We start from the raw sequence: 18,861 nt of genomic DNA, 5'->3' as shown, positions 1-18,861 counted from the left end.
TATTGAACGAAGAAGCGTATAATGTCGTTAGACTCCCAGCCATTGGTGTCGCTGCCCCTCCCACCGGCGACGCTCTCTTCCCTTGCGAAAGCCGGATATGAAACGGTAGATGACTTGCTGTCCAGCACGGTAGAAGACCTAGCTAAAGGTTCGTATCTAACTTCTAATAAATACACATACTGAGGTCGGGGGAAGAGTTACATGTACCTAACGACACAGCTCAGAAGATCTTTGCATTGGTTGAGAAAAGAAACGAACGCGTTCCGTTGAGTCAGCCCGTGTCCGTGCTTGCTTCGAAAGCGACGGGACGGGTGGTTTCTACGACATGCGCGCCGCTGGACCATATCCTGGGCGGAGGAATCTCTCGCGCCCATGTTCTAGAACTCTCAGGCCCGCCTGGGACAGTGAAGGAAGATATGGCCATTGGAATAGTCAAGGCATTCAGCGACCTCAACGAGCGTACCATCTTCGTTGGTAGGTAAACCATTGCTGGGAAATACCGCCTAGCTGATATATTTATGGTAAGATTGTCAAAACATGACAAGTCCTGCGAAGATATACAAAAATCTAGCAAACGGCGCCACGGACTTAATCCAATACATCCGCATACACACTATAACAGAGCTGATGATCTTCCTACATGCTTTAGACGTCCATCTGAACACCCAATCAAAGGTTTGATATGCAATGCCTAGTGTCCTCAGTGCTCTCATATACGTCCCCCAGCCTTCGCTTCTTGTCATAAATTCAATATCCTTTCCCTTCCATTCCGCCTCTTCGCTTTCTAGGCAAACTAGAAATTCTCTCCTTGATCGAATCAAACAGGCACTGACAAAAGCGTGTGCTGCACACAATCTGACCGTACGTATCTCTCGATGTATCGCTACCCTGATGGCTTATTGCGTAGGTAGTCACCACGACACAAATGGCTACGAAATTCGTCGGATTAGATGGACTCCCCGCGAATTTCGATGCAGCTGGTTCCCGGGGAGTTATGCTTCCGCAATTAGGGCCTTCGTACCTACCTGATCGTCGCACAACTCGTGTGGTCGTTGCGCCATCCAGCCAAACTAGCGGGTCCGTATTCCCTAGCTTCTCTGATCGTCCCTAACATCGTTCGACAGCGTGCTCCGAACATTATCTCGCCCGCTTCATCAAAGTGCGGCGTTGCCTGGTCCGGTCGAATATATCTTGGTAGGTCTGACGGGATCGCTCAAACTATGGCTAAGCCTCTGCCTAGCCCTCTACATCCAGAATCCCGTGTCACGTAGATGGCTAGTTCATATTTGTTTCTAGGACAAAAATGGTTGCTCTAGTCGCTCTAAATAGGTAGAGGTGAGTCGCAAGCGACGGCCGGTCGAGATCGAGTGAGCGCACCGTGAATCAATCGATATGCAGACTCTATCTTTTGCTGAATACTTTCTTGACTGTCCTCTACCCATTCCGTCTGCCAAACACGAATATGTATGTCCTGATAAACTTCTACCAAAGCCACGTTATCATCTATCCATTTCCGGACCTTGCAGAGCGTTTCAGAGTACTCGAGCACTTTCTCCTTGTCCTCCATCCAAACGTCTATGAGGGTTATCAACAGATGCAAGTACCTCGAGACGATACTGAGGGCCAAATCCTCGTCGGCATCTCCCCAATTCCGCGACGCACAAGCCTTGCGAAGAAACTTGACGCAGAGGCCCAAGCCATCCGTGCAAGCAGGCTTGACCACGCTAAGAAGGACCAGCATTAGGTTTCGAGTCCGCCGGGACCCGCGTGAAAAGAACGATGGAGGTAGCTCTGCAATCATATCTGAGATAGCTTGCAATATTCCTTTGCTGGATGAAATCCAACGGACCAACCTCGAGAGTGCCACCTGATGATCCCCGTACGATTCTTGTTTATGCGTATATCTGAGTAAGAGATCCTTGCCTCCACTAGGTTTGTCGATGAGGGATTTGATCAGTGCTATAGCCTGGTGGGGATCCAACGTCGAGCGTCCGAAAATTTGATGGATAGCACCATCGACTACAGCGCTCGGCAATAAGGTCAGTTTGACCTGAAGCTTTGCTCTGTCGGTTAATTCGGTGACCAGTAGCTTGAAGGCGTGCATCGACGTTTCTTTGTGAGCATCGACGAGCGTTACGGAGGGTGGTTCATTCGGCTCGAAGTAATTGGCGCTTAGCAGGCTCAACAAGGGATGGGGCCATGCATCGGGGCTTGGGTAGTTGACCAAGAACGACATGGCTTTGATGAACGGCGAATTCGTAGACAAGTCCCGTTGACCGACATTCCCATGGTTCGTAGCGCGCACCAGCGCTCTGAGAAGGGCCGCCCTCTGGTTAGGATCAACACCCATCCGGTTGTGCGAAGTATCCCAATCTATACAGGGAATCAGCAGTGCTCGTACCAGCGTGCGGTCAATCTTACAGTAGTACAGGACGCCTGACTCCCCAATGATTGACGCAGCAGCCAGATTGCTTTGTATACTAGCTTCTGGGGAGAGCAAGTGGAGCAAAGTCTGCAGCTCCAGCTCAGGTAGGGGCGTGTAACTGAGGAACCTGCTTCTCAGCCGGAAAGAATCTACCATCATGTTCGAGACTGCGGTGGCGGCACCATTCAAGTACTGATCATCGTGGGTCTCCTGGATGACCTTGTGAAAGACCTCGCAATTGACAAGCGACAAATCGTGATCGGGGGACTGTTCTCCCTCGGCTTGTATCGGTCTGAATATGTTTGTTAATTTGGATTTCAAGAATATCAGGAAGGTGGACTGGAAGGGAGATGTAAGAGGGTGCAGGAGAGCGTGGCAAAAGGCAGCAAGCATCGCGAGGCCTAGGAGAGTGACGCAAGTACACGATATTATCGCTGCGGCTAGTAGACCTGAGGAAACCTTGGGTAGTTGGATGGCGCTCGAGAAGAGCTTGTCCAGTAATCCGAGAGCAAATACTACGACCGGAATAATCAGCAGTTGAGGGATAGTCTCGACGACAGGTCCAAGCAGGGATTTGGCGCCAGACCACCGGTGGTACCGATCCGTCAGCTGCGCAACGGAGTCGCCATGCGAATGGGTCAGAGAAGATATAAACGAGTGGCCTGCGACGGCGGCAGCAGCTGTAGATATCTGTGTAGCAAAGGGATGAGCTAAATCCCCTCTACCGGAGTTCTACTGCGCGTACACTGAGGATAAGAGCGAGAGCGCAATAAAAGCTGAAACGGACTTCGTCGGGATTGGGCGTGAAAGGAGGGGCTGGCTCAAAAACGGGTAACCCAGTGGCGCCATTTCTACTCAAGATGATTACAATCTCTGTTAGGTTGGCTATCAAAGCGTTTGTTCGCGAGGCTTCGTCTGGAGGTAACGCGTTGAGCGACTCCACGAAAAATGCAGTAATGATAGCTGAGAACAAGCCGACCTAGACGAGGCTCAACCATCATGACATGGAAAACAGAGTTAGGGTGGGGAGACATACAAAAATGAGCGTGGTGTCCAAGTTACGACGCCAGCGATCTATAAGTGGCCGAGCATTGCCAGCAAAGGAACGGAGCAAAGGCTTCCACGCGCTGGTGCTCCGTGAGGGTACACTCGGCAGTGATGCGATTTCTGATCTCAGTCACCGTATATTAGAAAAATGCATTACTACGGAAATACGATTACCTACCGTTAACTCCAGGTGCCCTATTATCTGACCGCTGGCCCCAGCTATTCATTTCACGCAGAATTGAATTCTGTTCCTCAATGAGACTGACGAGCCTGGATAATCTGAATATGAAAATTTGGCTGAGCCAATCAGCATGCTTGAATGTATACCCACTCGAAATCGAGGCCATGGGATCCATTCGACATGAATCTGTCAGCTTGAAGTCGGAACGAGTTCTACAAATCAAGGCGTCTTCGCAAGATGACGAAAAGTGGCACAAAATACAGCCTCAATTCCCACGAAATAGCACAGTGGGAGTCATCACGATCTCAATTTTTCCTCGGGCAGGATGAGGCTTGAGAGGCTCGAGAAGTCGAATTTTAGACAGGTGAATGAAAGGTAACGATAAGCGTTGTCGTAACCATGGAGCAGAATATGCAAATTGCAAGCAGACTTGTTGATCGTAGATGATGGAGAGGATCGATGAATGGCCCTTTAAGCAGCACACTAGCACCGGGCATTACCTTCAAAATGAGAGGACGGCGCGTTGCACAAGATCTTCATTTTGAAGTAGTCAATGAGGACCCCTGCCCCTGAAATTCACCCTGTGACTGTATACTGTTTCAAATGGCTTCGATACTGCGCCAATGGAAGTTTATTTTAACATCTTGGAAGTGCGTGGAAGTGCGGTCAATGAAGTAGATGTTATTCGGAATTGCGGTTGACTAGTTATACAGATTCGTTACTTTAAACGATTAAGATTGTAATATCTTCTTTAGCATCGTAGCTGGTTAATATTAATAACGTGTTGCACCACCAAGGTGTTGATGTTCCGGCGAGGCACCTGTAGCGATTGAGCCTTAATTTCAGGGCGGATGTGTCGAATACGTACCATGAGCGACTGCTCTCTCCCTTCGTGTGCGAGCTTCAGCCTCCAAGCGCTCAGCTTCAGCCAGCTCCTGGCTTTGTAATTTCATGGAATTAGCTTCCCTACAATGGGTTATTTGAGCATCAAGATCGGATTCTGGAAACAATTAAACTCACTGCTCCTTCTGCAAGCCTTTGGCCTTCAGAGCGCTGCTGCCTATCACGGATCCAACAGCGTGTTCAACCTTGCCCGACATCCGCTTACCAGCGCCATCTTGGTGTCTTTCGTTATGGCCGTGGCTCAAGACATTCGCGGGAGGAATATTGGATGATCCATATCCAGCACCCGTCCCTGTCCCAGATGAATAGGGATCGTTAACACCTTGGCCAGCGCCAACACCTCCGTGGTGGTGATTCGGCGTATTCTGAATGAAGTCATTAGTTTCGGACACTTCTTCTGGTGGTAGCGGACAAACATTGTTGTTGTAGGCGTTGTCGTGCAGCCCTGAGCTAAGTGGTCCAGCACCAGTGCCGGGCGCAGACACATAGCCAGTGGCAGCGGTACCAGGACCGGCGAAGCCAGTGGCACCACCGGTGTGCGCGGCCTGATCATGGTGGCGACCGTGTGTCGTCGTCTATATAAGACAACATTTAGAAAAGGCACTTCTGTGGTTAGGGCCAACCTACATCATTATGAGATTTTCCGAAGAGAGGCATTGTATATGAGTGTTCTGTGAATTTTTAGTTGGTAGTGAAGTGTAAGATGAACTTGGGGAGGCTGGGGTTTATATACACTTGTGTAGTGGTGCTATTGACGTACCTATGAAGGTGGAGTGGAGGGATACCCTGAGGTCCCCTGTACCCCTGATGACGACTCGAGGAGCGACAACCACTGAAGGAGTCTCGAAGCCACGCAAGAATAGCCGGGCTTTTACCGTTGTACTGGGAGGACCTGGACCTGGCTGCAGTGCTTGGGCGTTCTGCTCCATACACATTGCGCTTGGGGAAATGGTGACGTTTTGCAGGTCTCGTGTAAACGCCCGCAGCCAACCCCAATCTTGCGATTTCACCACGAGCTCAGTTGGGATTTGGTTGGGACTCAGCTCCACCATGGATAGTAAGAATAGCACAAGTCGCACAAAGAAATTATATTCGAGGGACGAACTTGATCTGCTCATTAACCACCAAGCCTAGTCCTTTAACGCCGTTCCACCATTCCCTCGCAGGAAGCAATGACTTATTCTCTTGTTTTACTCGAGGAACATGGAGGAGGGAACCTTCGGCGCAGCGGATCAACAATCCCCCGCTACGAAAGTGAGGGTCGAACACGGCGGTGCCGGCCGGTGCATCATCTATTTTGGTAGGTAATTCGGCGAGGGGAGTGAGAACGGATGGAGAGTGGAGCTGAAGCTTAACACCAGGACCGTAGAACGTGATGAGAGGTCGCTATACGATATCGGCGGTTAAGAACATACGAGATGTGTAGAAATAGACCACAAACCTGTGCTGAGATTGCGCGATATCGCCAACATATGACTTCAGCAGACATTTTGTCGAAGTCCACAAGGGAATCTTCGAAAGTAATAGCCGATGCACGAGGAAGGTCATCGTCCGACAGAACGTCTTGCGGTGTCGCAACTGCCTACAGAGAGGGGAAATATGAGGTACAATGTCGGCCACTCTTGGATAACCGTACCGTATTATTCAGCATATCCCGCAACACGGAAACCAATACTTTGCCTCCCTCTATAGCTAGAGCGTCTCGCAACGAAGTAAAGTCGGCGCTTTGTGGTATTGGCTGTAAGGGAAACTAGTTAGCGGGCATAGCTGGAGACGAACGATAGATAACGCAACTATTTTAGAGGAGCCCCAGATAGGGCCAGCATCTATGCCTTTTGAACGCTCCATCATTTCAATAACACAAACCCCGGTCTCTGAACGGCCATTCATCAGTGCATGTTGAATGGGCGCAGGTCCTCGGTACAGTGGTAGGAGCGACGGGTGGACGTTCAATCGTCGTGAAGCATCGAAACGACGCAACAGCGCGGCAGGTAGTATTCTCCCAAATGATGCCGTTATAACGACGTGATCCAGCGGCAAAGGACTTCCTGTTGGGAGATCGAATGGATGCGGGGGCTACGATAATGTGTTTGGAAGGTGCTTTGCAAGTGAATTAATGAACGAACCTTCCATGACTTGAAAGCCGGCTTCATGTGTGGTATCTCAGAGACGGGTATATCGCGTTCGGTCGCTAGTATCTTCAAAGGTGCTGCACAGCGCTTTCGGTCTCGGGGGACACCAAAGTTCGGACGAGAACTCACAGATGGACAACTGCGCGCGGTTCCTTCCTTTCCACTCGTCTGGATGGGTAGCAACGTGAATTCGACTCCAGACATCTATGTGGCCAGTCGTCAAGCTCGTGGTAGCCTCAGTCGCGTTCTACGACGCGTCCGACATAGAGCAGACTCACCAGTTGCTTTCCACAATTCTTCGAGGACCAAGCAGGAGAATTCACTTCTTCCGAGGAAAAGGATTTTGAAGGCCTCGTTGGTCGATGAGTACCATCTCACAGATTTGAGGGCTTTTGACGAAGGAGCGATCACTCGTGGCCTTTGCAGACCGACGAGCATTTCACCATAGAACGGAACGGAAGATAGAAAAGCGCCCGATTCTTGTGACCTTCCATAATTTAGGCGCCGACCCTTTGATCTCTCAGACATTCAAGCTTTCCTCCTCGCCTCCGCTGGCTCTAGCGAATCTTTGTGCTTCTGACACCCCAAATAATTAACAATGGTATATACAAGTGCATTCTGATGGCCGTCCAGTGTTGGATTTCAGCAATCTTGGCGGTACAGGGGTATAGGGGATGCACGTGACTACTGTAATATAGTGTCGCGCTCATGTATTATTTTCTTTATGCGTTTGCTGGAGTCCCAGCCAAACGCAATATATCCACTTGCTCACTCGGAACTCGCGCGATTTCACCGGCTTATTTCAACATCCAGTACTTGAGAGAACTTGAACCTGCCTAGCTGTGCGTTATGCATTAAGCAAGGGTCAAGAAATTCGCCAATGCCAGCAAAGTAACTGAAGTCTGAGGGTAACTCGTGCATGCTCTTCCGAATCGTATGGAAGGGAACTGAATAATCTCAATTGAGCAGTGCTCATGTCTTTTGGCCACCAAACACACACATATATATCGATGATTAGGAAGCATAAAGGATGTATTAAGTCATTCAGCGAAACAATAGTGATCCGTAAATACTGTTAACTACATAAAAACGTTCAAGCGTCGTACTGCGAAAAGAGATGGTCTAAGCATCGACATCGAACCAAGATAAATAATAATAGACGCACCTGCACGTAAAGGGAGCCCGGCCATGGACCAGTCGTGCCATCGCGGTTGACATAGATGTTAGTCTCAGTTTCACGGATGATATCGTGGTATCCAGCAAGCACTCCGGCATCTCCAGCAGCTCGGCGCAAGTTCTTCAGACTGAATATCGGTTTGATCATCTCAGTGATAGCTACTTGCGCGTAGGTGGTGCCCGGACAGTTGTGGAAGCCTGTACCGTTCAGGTTGTAGGAAGCCTTTGGTCGGCGTGGGTCAACGACTTGGGGATTGGGGAAGTCATCGGGCTATCCAAAAGAAATACGTGAGAATGCAAATGAAAACATCCGATTCGAATGGCGCACATTGAGATGGGCAGTCCTGAAGCTACCCCAGATGCGGTCGCCAGCCTTGACCTTGATGGGAGGGAGATTTCCGCCTTGTGGGATGGTAGCGTCGACGGCGACGTCACGCCAGAGGCCAGTGAATTGCGGGTTGAATCCTAATATTGTAACTAAGCGTCTGTCCAAGAAATGCCAACGGAAGACCCACTCATAGCCTCCCGGACATAGCCTTGCAGAAGCTCGGTGCTCTGAGCGTCGTCCTTCTGCGCCAATCGGATGATCTCGTTGCGTTCCTTTGCTCGAGCATCATCAAGGTAGAAATCAACGACATGAACGGCCCCTAGTATCAGGATGTTTAGGCGTGCGGCCGAAGGAAGCCAAATGTATGAATGTACCTTGGGCGAAGTTCACAGAGGAACCGACAGCGAGACCGATGATATTTCCAACAAGAGCATCCAATGAACGGCCGGTAGAGGCGAGATCCGAAAGGAATGGATACCAGGGCTTATCAGATTCGGGCCAAATGTATGACTTGGCCCCGGCGAGGAGTCTTCCAACTGCGTTCTACCAACCAAAAGGTCAGAAACATGTAAAGGCACGTCAACATCACTTACGGGCACAGTCGAAGGAGCCACTTCGGTGACAGCCTTGGTAGCCAAGAGCCCGATGATACCACCCGCGCTTGACGCCGCCTCATTCAAAGCAAACTTCGACTCAGGCTCGTCAAATGCGAGGAAGGTAATTCTAAACAAGGACATTAGGTAGGGCCCTGCCCGAGTATGTTCACAACTCACTGGAACTATAAAGAAGTCAGATATATCCGAGCAGGCAGAATGATCAGTTCACTCACTAGCATAGCCAACATCGCGTACAGTTCTCGCTCCGTGTGGAGACCACGGGGATTAGATTTCGTCTTCAACTCTATTCCGAGCTACGGCACGTCGCCTCAGACAGAGCGATGGACAAAACAAAAGAACACCCACAATCTTTTCAGCCGCGAAATGAATAGCAACATTGTTGACGACACCATTGACAATATCGACGTAGGTTCCTGGTGCACCATCATAACTGCACAAGCGAGTCAGCGTCATTGCGATTGGATCAGAAGGGGTACGTACTTCCACGAACGCTCTTGGATTAGCTTCACAGTCTCGGCACGGCACCAAGCAGCATATTGATTGATGGAATCCTGGGTGGGGAACAGCGCGTGGAGGACCTGCGGCGGGAATAGGAATAAGCATGGCGAATCTAGGAAGCGGTGATGTCCATACCAAGGCTCTGTCAGCGTCGTGCTGCTTGGCGTCATCGAAGAACAGCATTGCTAGATTTACGTGAGTGGGTTATTCCGCTGAACTCGGTGCAAGGGATACATACATCCGTAGCCTTTCTTTTCGTAGATAACCTTGAATCGCGAAGGGTCGTTCCAGACGGCTTTGATCGCCGCGAAGGTCTTCAAGACGACGGGGACAGGCTGGGCAATGGGTCTGTCGAAGGTGTATTTCTCAGAGATTCCTTGCCTCGTAAGCGATTGATTCATGTGGTCCGGGGTGAAGAATGGCCATAGCGAGTACGTGGAATTCTGACGAAAGCCATAAGACAAGTATTCCACAAGGCGAACATTATTACTTACCCATGGGTAGTGACGAGGCAAGTTACGCATCAAGAGCTTCGGCACTACATGCTTTCATTAGCAGGTGATCAGTGAAGAAGACGAGGGTTACTAACTTTGACCTCCTCCGCCTCCATTGTCAAGGTGGCGTTGGCAATCATGGAAACCCCAAGTGGTAAGATTGTAGGCTGCAGAAACTTCAGCATCGCTTAAGATGCAGATGAACAATTTGAAGACGTACGGGTGAAGTCGGTAGTGTAGAACCTATCACCGCGGACGAGCGCAATCGCGTCACCAAGAACGGCCCTGGTAGTCTAAGAAGGAATAAGACAGAATTCCCTCTAAGATGAAACGTATAGGCGTACCGTATACCCGCATGCCTAAGAGAACTCAGTAAGAAGATGAGGTCGACTGATAGGTAAACTCACAAATCTCATGCCGTCCACAACAGGTATCGTCGGCTCTGCTTGAAGGCCGGGCTGCATATGGGTAAGACGCTACTCGCAAAGGTATAAAGTGAGGTCTTACATAGAGCTCAAGGTTGTCGATATGGCCGTACAAGCGACGAGCAGCATCCTGTGAGAGCCGTTCGATTTCAGCTCACGTTAGACCACATTGGCCAGAGATGCACGCACAGCAATTTCTGGATCGGGATTCCACTCCTCAAAGGACTCGAATTCTAGTGACCTAGTGAGCTTGGCGGCCAGAGATCACACTTAGCCACGTACGCTTTAGTCCCAGGAACTTCCTGAACTCGTTCATCGTGCAAACACCCCACCGGCGGGCCTGCTCCATGCCCATGATCTCGACTAATCGCAGAACGGGGGGAGTGCCACGAGCTCTGAAAGTTCCCGCAGGGTTTGAAGTGGCGGAATGTAGAATGTTAGCTAGGTCATCATCAGAGAACTTGCCATCTGGACCGCGCTTCAATCTGTTCTCTGAATGTGAGCATATGGACGGAGTACGCGAACCGGGTTATCCTTACCCGGCGAATGTCCGTTTGGAAGGATCGGCAGGCACATCAGCGAAGATCTTCCCGATCGTACTGAGATCCCTCAAGGATAGCTGCAACCGAACATTAACCAGAGCGCTGGAATAAAGTTCAAAACGCACTTGATCGAATGGCTTACCGCCAAAGGCGCTATTGAAGATGTCTTCGGTCCACTTCTCGTCAACTGCAGACGTCGTCGCGTGCCACTAGACGCCATGGTTATTAGTGGGGGACTCGGTGACCATGGAGTGACGACAAACCCTGTATAAGACGTTGAACTCAACGCTGCAATGGTTCCCACGGCCTCTATCGACGACAAGGTCGTCTCTCTTGATAGGCTGTTAGACGTCGAGCTAATAATCAGATATCGTTGTGATTCCAATGCTACTTGAACGCACGTCGAAGGGATTCATGTTCCAGTTGCAGTTTTCCGAAGAACCCAGGAAACTAGCTGCGTAGTCTCCAGTAATCATAGCTGCAAAGAATGCTCAGTTACCACTTGGTAGTGCCGTAGTCACGAAAAGAACTGACTCATAAAATGTCCGCCATTGATTAGACGAGCAGTCTGGAAGATTTCCTCGTCTTGGAGAGCACGAGCAGCGGGGTCAGTGGGCGGAGGGTTGGTCCACCTCTTGCGCTCGTTGATTTTCAAAATCTTATCGGCAATATACTGAGGGGAAATAAGCAGCCGAACAGTAAGGCATTATGATAACACGTACGTTATGGTTTCGGCTGAAAAGGACCAATAAGGCACTAGTGGCTGGGGGCAAGAAAAGAAGTCGCTCCTCGTGGAATGTATCCGGGTATAACAATCCACGACCCTGGTCCTTGTCTCGAACCTTGTCCTGGTCTGCTTGGTCTTCAAGGGAGTGTCAGTGCGGAACATCGTTTAATGACACTATTTCACTCACTGTCTCCATACAAGGGGCTAAGATCGAGATACGAACTGGCATTGTTGATGGTCCAGTCCTTGAAGTCCGTACGGAATAAGGAGTGCGTGACGATAGATGCAAATGCAAATATCATGCTTGACATCCCGCCAGGGTGGGTCTTGTGCTACAGCAATGAATGAGTCTACGAAGCGGCGAAATGAAGTTCAGGAGCGACGCACGTCACGCTTCCTGAGAAGGGTATCGAAGACAAGACCCGGGTCTGGCAAGGATGTTACTGGCAAGTTGCTTCGAGCCTGGACGCTACGAGCGTAAGGACGTCCAGAACGCCCACAGTCAGGGTCTTGGAGGCTGTTGTTCGAGCCATCTGCCTGTCTCCAAGCGTACTTGGGACCAAGATAGGCAGCAGGAGGATGGGGTACCGTATCATATAGCCCTCCAATGATTGTGTCGTTGAGCTTCATGGCAACATCAGTAGTCGGATCCACGCGGGCCATGATACCAAGCGCAGTCTCGAACTGGAGAATAGCGTGAGTCGGAAAGCACACATCCACTAGGTATTAGTACGCACAACACCCTTCCTGTCATCGACTGCGTCTGGGTGGAGAAAGCTGTCGGTGACGCCAGCCTTGCGAGGGAGGTTAACGAAGGCACTGAATGCACGTCAAGCAGATACACTTACCAACACCTTAGGATCCGGCTTGAACTGCCCTTTGGACACCAACGTCTCAGCCTATGCGGGGGACACTTTCAGTCTGCGAGCTATTGATCCCGGTCAGTCACTTACACGATTGATAAAGTTCGACGTCGTTGAATGGCCCTCCTTTTGGTCGGCGGCATCTGAGGAAACTTGCCAGTCGTAGAGGCCGTCTGGCGCATCCGGAGGGGGTCTCGCAATGAGATAGGCCGCGTCGGCGCCGAGGGAAACAGCCTTTGAAGCAGAGAGACTTGCCATTATCGGTGGGGAATATTGCAATGAATGCTGAGTTACTCAACTTTCATACAAGTATCATTTATACCACAATTTGCATAATTAGACAGTGGTTGTTCGCATCCGTTTCAGGTCCGATCCTGCAATGAATGACATTACTGAATAGTTTGGGAATAAATCGCATCTGCCTCGACCTCAACCGAGTTCTACGCGGTCGGTCGATTTACATCAACGAATTGGAAGTCCATTTAGAAGGAGGCCTCCAAGGGGTGAGAGGCATCCGACAAGATACGTTGATAGGTACCTATCATATGCCGAACAGTGGTGATATTCCGCCCGTAGCACTTCTGCAGGCGGAGAATCAGAAAAGAACTTTGACGTCATGAAGATTTGTATCTGACTTCACCTGGCAGTGGGTACTGGATAATCATAAATCATAACATGTTGCAAGCCTCGAGAGACAGCTATTTCATGTCCAATCTCACAAGAACACGCTGCATTTCCTCGACGCTCACAATTGACCCTATTTCATGGAAGTATTTCAGGGAAGTGTCTGAAACCCGGCTGGACCCATGCAGCCAATCATGCTTTCGGTGTTTGAGGGTATCGTAATGTCGATGAACTTACCCTCACTTTGGGTCGTACTGCCCTTTCTGGTTGTACAATGTCGGGTTCGTGGTGTTAATTTAGGACCTGTGCGGCCAAACGTTCAGTCTCGTCAAGTCGTGAGTTTTTTATCGCCGGTTCTGATGCACATGTTCATCGTCCTTGTGGTTCCGCCGAGCGCACTGCATTTAGAGAGAAGACATGGAACTTGCGAGCTCAAGTCATTGGGCTTGCGGAAGTTCGATATCGGTGGCCATGCAATTAATAGAATAGTGTCTCATCGGTGTGAACCTGGAAGTTCCGAACAATGTCGACGCGACAATTGCATGCTTCTATTCGCTTCAGTATTCGCTTCGCAAGCAACAAACGGAGACTTACTCAATGAATCTTTTCGAATTAACTCCGACCAATGCTTAGTTCAAATCCAAACGGGCTCTGCTGCTCTACCCAAGTTAATCATCGTTGAGGTTGTTTCTCGTGGTACGCGGTGGTCTGGGACGTTCCCAACCTTTGATGAAGGTTGGTCCTCATCATGCAAAACACTGCGCAGCGCAGGGAGGTAGGGAACATTAGTGAAACGTATTTCGGAATGGAGAGGTAGTGTCAAGACTCCTCACTGCTCCAAGTTAAATTCTCACGAATTTTAGTTTAGTTCAAAAGCGGTTGAAAAGACTCAAGTAGCTACTTGATGCCAGCGTCTTGGACTTCAGATCTTCAAAATGACCGGCCTGAGAAATGCAGAAGAATCCAACGCCAAGATCCAGCAAACAGCATGTCGGGCGTCCGAACAAGATGCTATCATCAATCAAGCTGAAGCTGAAGTACCGAACCTGATGAACTGGTGTCAAACCCGTACAGCCATTTATAAGAACGAGGCCCGTCTGTTGTGCGGAAATCCCAGAACCCCATCGAACTCGCCCACTGTTTACTGAACATGTCCGAGTCTTCTGAATGGCTGAATGGACATGGTCAACAAGAGAGTGTGGCTACGCTCGTGGACGCCGGTCCCGCTGAGCAGGTCAGGGAATCCAAAGCCCAACTGCCACCGTTGTCTCCGTCGTCTCCCATCATTGTGGAAGGGGACCCGTTAGTGATCCCTCCGGAACACCCGTTTCGCACATTGGTTCTTTGGAAAGTATTATCATTCATATATTACCCAAATACTGACTCGCCTTTCACTTTGTAGTTTTGATGGAACCGGCGATCAGTTCGATGGAGATGTACGTACGCTGCTGGATTTTTTCTTTCTGATTCTCATAACATGCCACCAATAGAACTCGAACATTGTCCAGCTCTTCACTCTGCTGAAGAAGGATGATAGGGATGTGCAAATGGTGTACTACCAGGTAATTGACTCCTGGAAGCCTCTAATCCCAAATATTCATCAGCACATAGGCGGGAATTGGCACATACACATCGCCCAATATTGCGACGCCCCTCATGGCAAAGGTGTCTAAGGTAGATTATTATGTTGATAGCTCGTGGACGCTGCTTAACCTCGGTTGCAGACTCTGGACGAGATGATTGCGTGGAATCTGGGTAGACATGTCATGGGTAAGTTGGACATTACTTGCGACTCATCTCGGTGCCTGATAATGCACATGACACTAGATGGATACGAGTTCTTGATGCAGAACTGTAAGTTTTGCGATACTCATTGATAAACGGGCCGTCGTCACCGGCCACCCTCAATTCCACGGCCGAGTTCTGAACACAATTTCTGACATTCGCTTCTCCAGACAAGGCAGGCGATCGTATCTGTATCTTCGGATTCTCCCGTGGTGCCTACACCGCCAGAGCCCTCGCAGGAATGATTCACAAGGCACGTCACGCTTTCCTGGAGTCTTGATTTCACGCTGACAATGTTTATCCACCGTAGGTGGGGTTGCTTCCGGCATGCAATCATCAACAGGTCCCCTTTGCGTACAAAATGTTCAAACGAGCGGATGAGACGGGCTGGAAGCAATCCAATGCTTTCAAGAAAGCCTTCTCAGTCGATGTCGACATCGAATTCATCGGTGTTTGGTAGGTTTCGTCATTTCCATTTGGAAGCAGCGATCCATATCACACGTTCAATAATGGATTCCCTGACAGGGACACTGTGAGCTCGGTCGGCCTGATCCCGCGAAAGCTACCATTCACCACCTCCAACACCATTGTCCGCACGTTCCGGCATGCGATCGCATTGGACGAGCGCCGAGCGAAATTCAAAGCCAACCACTGGAATCGCCCAAATACCAAGGAACAAACGCTCAGCATATCTGACCACCACCGCAAGGCGCACAAGAACCATCCCCATGCTACTGACCCACGTCTGAAGGCGCTTGAAAGGAAATATACGAAGGACCACAGCAAGCAAACAGATATCGAGGAGGTATGCATTCGGCGTTCCCATCAAATGGTATCTAATGACTTTGCGTGCTAGGTGTGGTTTGCCGGCTGCCATTGCGGTTAGTCCGTCACCTTGGCTTCGTATCATTTGACTCACACGTACACGCAGACGTCGGCGGTGGGTCGGTGCCTAACGAGACGCAGCACTCGCTCGCTCGTATTCCTTTGCGCTGGATGATTCGCGAGTGCTTCAAGACCAACACCGGGATCATGTTCGACTGCGAGGGCCTGCAGGCCCTTGGCCTTGACCCGGGGGCATTGTTCCCAGAAGTCCTTCCACGTCCCCCGATGGCGACAGACTTCGGCACGCTGCGCATCCAGGACATCCCCAAATCCATCTCCGGGCCCCCCGACGACACCCAGCTGCCCAACTTCGCGGATGCGGGCGACTTCTCTGCGCTGTACAAGTCGGAGGAAGATCACGATCTGCTCGACCTGCTGTCGCCCGTGTACGACCAGCTTTCGCTTGCGCCATACTGGTGGGTGCTTGAGGTCTGGCCGGTCAAGCAGCGGTACCAGAAGTCAGATAACTCGTGGGCGTCGTATTTGGGGTTCAATATGGGCGCAGGGAGGATCGTTCCGAAGCAAAAGCGCGGGGTCAAGGTGCACCGGAGTGTGAAGGTGAGAATGGAGGCATTGCACTCGAACGGTACCCCTTATATCCCGCGAGCATCGTTTGAGAAAGCGCTCGCAGCTGGAAAGGTTGAATGGGTTGATTGATTGATTTATAAGCCATCGTAGCTGTCTACTACTACCGTATATTGTACGCTGTTTATGTTGTTGTGATATAATCTCATCTTGTAAGCGACTGAGTAAATGCAGAGACGACATTCGACACCATTCGTGACTTTCGTTACTCCACTTGGCGCACCGCCCAATAAAACTCCCATCGGCTTTGCTGTGTGTACATATACGTCGGTGCAGACAAGTATGCATTTCCCAAGAAACTGATAATGACCCTCGACGACGCTCCCGCCCTTACCCCCGGCCACTCTCCTTCCCTTATCGCCGCCACAGAGAAAGTCCGGGACGTAAAGATCAGCCCAAACGGAAAATACATCATATACCAAGTCCAGCCTTTCTACAAGTCCTCGAACAAGTCAACGTCGAGACTCTGGCTGGCTGAAACGGACGTTTCGAACAGTGCGAAGCCTGTGACAGACGGTTTGTTCAACGACCGCGCCGCTGTCTTTCACCCGGACGGAGGGCGGATCTATTTCCTATCCAATAGGCACAACGGGAAGGGCGCACATATATTTTCCTTAGAGGTTGGGAACGAAGGTGGGGGACGCCTCATCGACGTCACAGCGAATCTCGGCCAGAAAGGTGCACAGGCGTTTGAGATTTCACCAGATGGCGCCTCCGTGGCCTTTACTTGCGTAGATGATGGCGAGCACCTCAAGACTACCGACGCTAGGTTATACCACGAGAAGACGGGCCTCTCCAAACTGAAGATTTGTGATATCCAATCGGGGGACATATGGACCATAGACGGCATCAGAAAGGACAAGCATGTAGAAAGCTTCTCTTGGTTACCGAACAGCAAGGAGTTACTGTACAGGCTACGCGATAATAAAGGGGTAGAGTACGCTGAAGGGAATATCATCGTGGAGAGGATTTCGGTTGATAGAAGTGAAGTGCCGCGAATCATAGATTCTTACGAGCGTTCGCCTTCTAGCCCAACTCTGTGGCTCCCGTCCGGGCACATCGTCGAACTACAAAGCTTCGAACCACGAAATACTCTAGACGCTAGGACACTCTTCATACATGACCCTACCTACGACTCTACCCACGACCGTTATTCCCAGTCGGCGAGGCGGCTCTATGGACAGAAGGATGACGCCGTACGAATGGTCAATGCTCGGCCAACGGCTGATGACTCTGAAGTTGGCGAAGTCGCGATCGAAGTTTCCGTTGGTGTCGATACGAACATCGATATCGCACGCTTCAAAAGTGGGAAGAGCGATTCTCCAGAAATATTCACTCTTTTCAAGACCAACGCTGATGCCGTTTGGTTTGGTGCTTGGGACGCAAGACGAGTTACTGATGAAGACGGAAATTCATCATATGTAGCAGCGGTGGTTCTCAGTTCCGGCGAAAGGCATCAACCTCCGAACATCTGGGCAGGGAGAAGCCAACTCGGAGCCACCATCCACGAGATGAGGCAACTTTCGTCCCATCTTCAGTGGCTGAAGGATGCGCCTATCATTCGTACGGAAAGGATTGTTTGGAAGGCCGACGATGGTATGGAGTTGGATGGGATGGTGCGATATCCACCTGGTTATGAGAAGGATGTTAGGCCATTGCCTACTGTGCTTTTCATCCACGGAGGTCCATATAGGTAACATCAAGAGATCCCATCACGGCTGGGATAGCGCTAAAGCATTTCTAGACGCGACATCATGGATTACATGCCCTACTTCTGCAATTGGCGAGAGATGCTGGCGTCGGCGGGGTACCTGGTCGTCTCCCCGAATTACAGAGGAAGTCAGTGACATGTTCCACACCGGCCTCGACCCACGCACATCACTGAATCCTCTGTGAATAGGTCAAGGACGAGGCCACGATTTCGCACATGCTGCTAACCTTGGCATCGGAATGCGCGATTGGCCGGATTGCGAAAGCATGGTCGACGAGGTGATCAGACTCGGGCTCGCTGACCCTGATCGACTGGCCGTTGCGGGGTGGAGCCACGGCGGGTCGCTGGCGGCGTGGGGTGTCACGCAGACAAAAACCCGGTTCAAAGCCGCTGTCGTTGGGGCCGGTGTGTCCAACTGGGAGGGAATGGTGATGGAGTCTGGATCTCCCGAGCTTGAGGTGAGGAATCCCACTCGCTGGGATGTCGTTAGGATCTGACGGAGCATTCTTGATGTTTAGGCCGCTATCGGGCAGCGTGTCCCATGGGACGAAGAAGCCAACGCGAAGGTTGTGGGGAATAGGAGGTTAAGCCCCATTCATTCAGTGATCGACGTAACAACAGCAGTGCTCATTCTTCACGGCGAAAAGGATGAACGTGTCCCTGTTGGGCAAGGAATAGGTCTGTGGCGAGGGTTAAGGAGGAAAGCTGCGCAACGTGGGCGTGAAGGAGCACGACTAGTTGTGTATCCTAGAGAGCCCCATGGGTGAGTTCCGGGAGCCCTATCAACGATTTGACGCTCAAACTGGCCTTCAGATTTGTTGAGCGTGACCATGCCGAAGATGTAATGAATAGAGTGCTTACGCACTTCAGAACATGGATGTAGATAGCGCAAGCAAACCATTATCCCTATACT

The 18,861-nt window shown here is 50.5% G+C and overlaps 7 protein-coding genes across 7 annotated transcripts; 3 read left to right on the top strand and 4 right to left on the bottom strand.

Moving 5' to 3' along the window:
- Positions 1 to 21: 21 nt before the first annotated feature.
- PC9H_008715 (uncharacterized protein) lies at positions 22 to 1,279 on the top strand (the record flags this gene model as incomplete). The annotated part of the gene is made up of 6 exons (XM_036778223.1): positions 22 to 148; positions 196 to 478; positions 705 to 861; positions 908 to 1,077; positions 1,125 to 1,194; positions 1,241 to 1,279. The coding sequence occupies 6 exons, from the start codon at positions 22 to 24 to the stop codon at positions 1,277 to 1,279; spliced, it is 846 nt and encodes a 281-aa protein (XP_036629651.1).
- Positions 1,280 to 1,292: 13 nt separating this feature from the next.
- PC9H_008714 (uncharacterized protein) lies at positions 1,293 to 3,835 on the bottom strand (the record flags this gene model as incomplete). Its single annotated transcript, XM_036778222.1, has 7 exons — positions 1,293 to 1,321; positions 1,378 to 2,373; positions 2,422 to 3,115; positions 3,171 to 3,404; positions 3,462 to 3,592; positions 3,651 to 3,742; positions 3,804 to 3,835. 7 exons carry the CDS (start codon positions 3,833 to 3,835, stop codon positions 1,293 to 1,295), a joined length of 2,208 nt encoding a protein of 735 aa, XP_036629650.1.
- Positions 3,836 to 4,426: 591 nt separating this feature from the next.
- On the bottom strand, positions 4,427 to 5,213 carry PC9H_008713 (uncharacterized protein; the record flags this gene model as incomplete). Its single annotated transcript, XM_036778221.1, has 4 exons — positions 4,427 to 4,473; positions 4,522 to 4,619; positions 4,674 to 5,131; positions 5,184 to 5,213. The coding sequence occupies 4 exons, from the start codon at positions 5,211 to 5,213 to the stop codon at positions 4,427 to 4,429; spliced, it is 633 nt and encodes a 210-aa protein (XP_036629649.1).
- A 429-nt stretch (positions 5,214 to 5,642) lies between these two features.
- Positions 5,643 to 7,126, bottom strand: FMT1 (Methionyl-tRNA formyltransferase; the record flags this gene model as incomplete). The annotated part of the gene is made up of 7 exons (XM_036778220.1): positions 5,643 to 5,942; positions 5,998 to 6,138; positions 6,193 to 6,294; positions 6,336 to 6,632; positions 6,683 to 6,765; positions 6,818 to 6,892; positions 6,967 to 7,126. 7 exons carry the CDS (start codon positions 7,124 to 7,126, stop codon positions 5,643 to 5,645), a joined length of 1,158 nt encoding a protein of 385 aa, XP_036629648.1.
- A 655-nt stretch (positions 7,127 to 7,781) lies between these two features.
- On the bottom strand, positions 7,782 to 12,616 carry PC9H_008711 (uncharacterized protein; the record flags this gene model as incomplete). The annotated part of the gene is made up of 30 exons (XM_036778219.1): positions 7,782 to 7,793; positions 7,854 to 8,135; positions 8,193 to 8,329; positions 8,380 to 8,511; positions 8,567 to 8,735; positions 8,786 to 8,940; positions 9,018 to 9,102; positions 9,155 to 9,239; positions 9,290 to 9,387; positions 9,443 to 9,492; positions 9,546 to 9,750; positions 9,802 to 9,845; positions 9,897 to 9,968; positions 10,022 to 10,094; positions 10,146 to 10,160; positions 10,209 to 10,259; positions 10,309 to 10,356; positions 10,416 to 10,459; positions 10,509 to 10,711; positions 10,766 to 10,845; positions 10,894 to 10,977; positions 11,032 to 11,109; positions 11,170 to 11,246; positions 11,303 to 11,441; positions 11,491 to 11,630; positions 11,683 to 11,827; positions 11,883 to 12,179; positions 12,233 to 12,289; positions 12,344 to 12,394; positions 12,449 to 12,616. The coding sequence occupies 30 exons, from the start codon at positions 12,614 to 12,616 to the stop codon at positions 7,782 to 7,784; spliced, it is 3,276 nt and encodes a 1,091-aa protein (XP_036629647.1).
- Positions 12,617 to 14,132: 1,516 nt separating this feature from the next.
- Positions 14,133 to 16,309, top strand: PC9H_008710 (uncharacterized protein; the record flags this gene model as incomplete). The annotated part of the gene is made up of 11 exons (XM_036778218.1): positions 14,133 to 14,333; positions 14,407 to 14,418; positions 14,473 to 14,544; positions 14,594 to 14,656; positions 14,707 to 14,752; positions 14,810 to 14,836; positions 14,938 to 15,020; positions 15,078 to 15,223; positions 15,293 to 15,572; positions 15,624 to 15,648; positions 15,699 to 16,309. 11 exons carry the CDS (start codon positions 14,133 to 14,135, stop codon positions 16,307 to 16,309), a joined length of 1,566 nt encoding a protein of 521 aa, XP_036629646.1.
- Positions 16,310 to 16,542: 233 nt separating this feature from the next.
- On the top strand, positions 16,543 to 18,715 carry PC9H_008709 (uncharacterized protein; the record flags this gene model as incomplete). The annotated part of the gene is made up of 4 exons (XM_036778217.1): positions 16,543 to 17,930; positions 17,982 to 18,076; positions 18,138 to 18,406; positions 18,467 to 18,715. 4 exons carry the CDS (start codon positions 16,543 to 16,545, stop codon positions 18,713 to 18,715), a joined length of 2,001 nt encoding a protein of 666 aa, XP_036629645.1.
- Positions 18,716 to 18,861: the final 146 nt, after the last annotated feature.

Source organism: Pleurotus ostreatus (genome assembly GCF_014466165.1).
Source record: "Pleurotus ostreatus strain PC9 chromosome Unknown scaffold_6, whole genome shotgun sequence".
Classification (NCBI taxonomy): domain Eukaryota; kingdom Fungi; phylum Basidiomycota; class Agaricomycetes; order Agaricales; family Pleurotaceae; genus Pleurotus; species Pleurotus ostreatus.
This window is presented reverse-complemented; position numbering and strand designations above follow the sequence as displayed.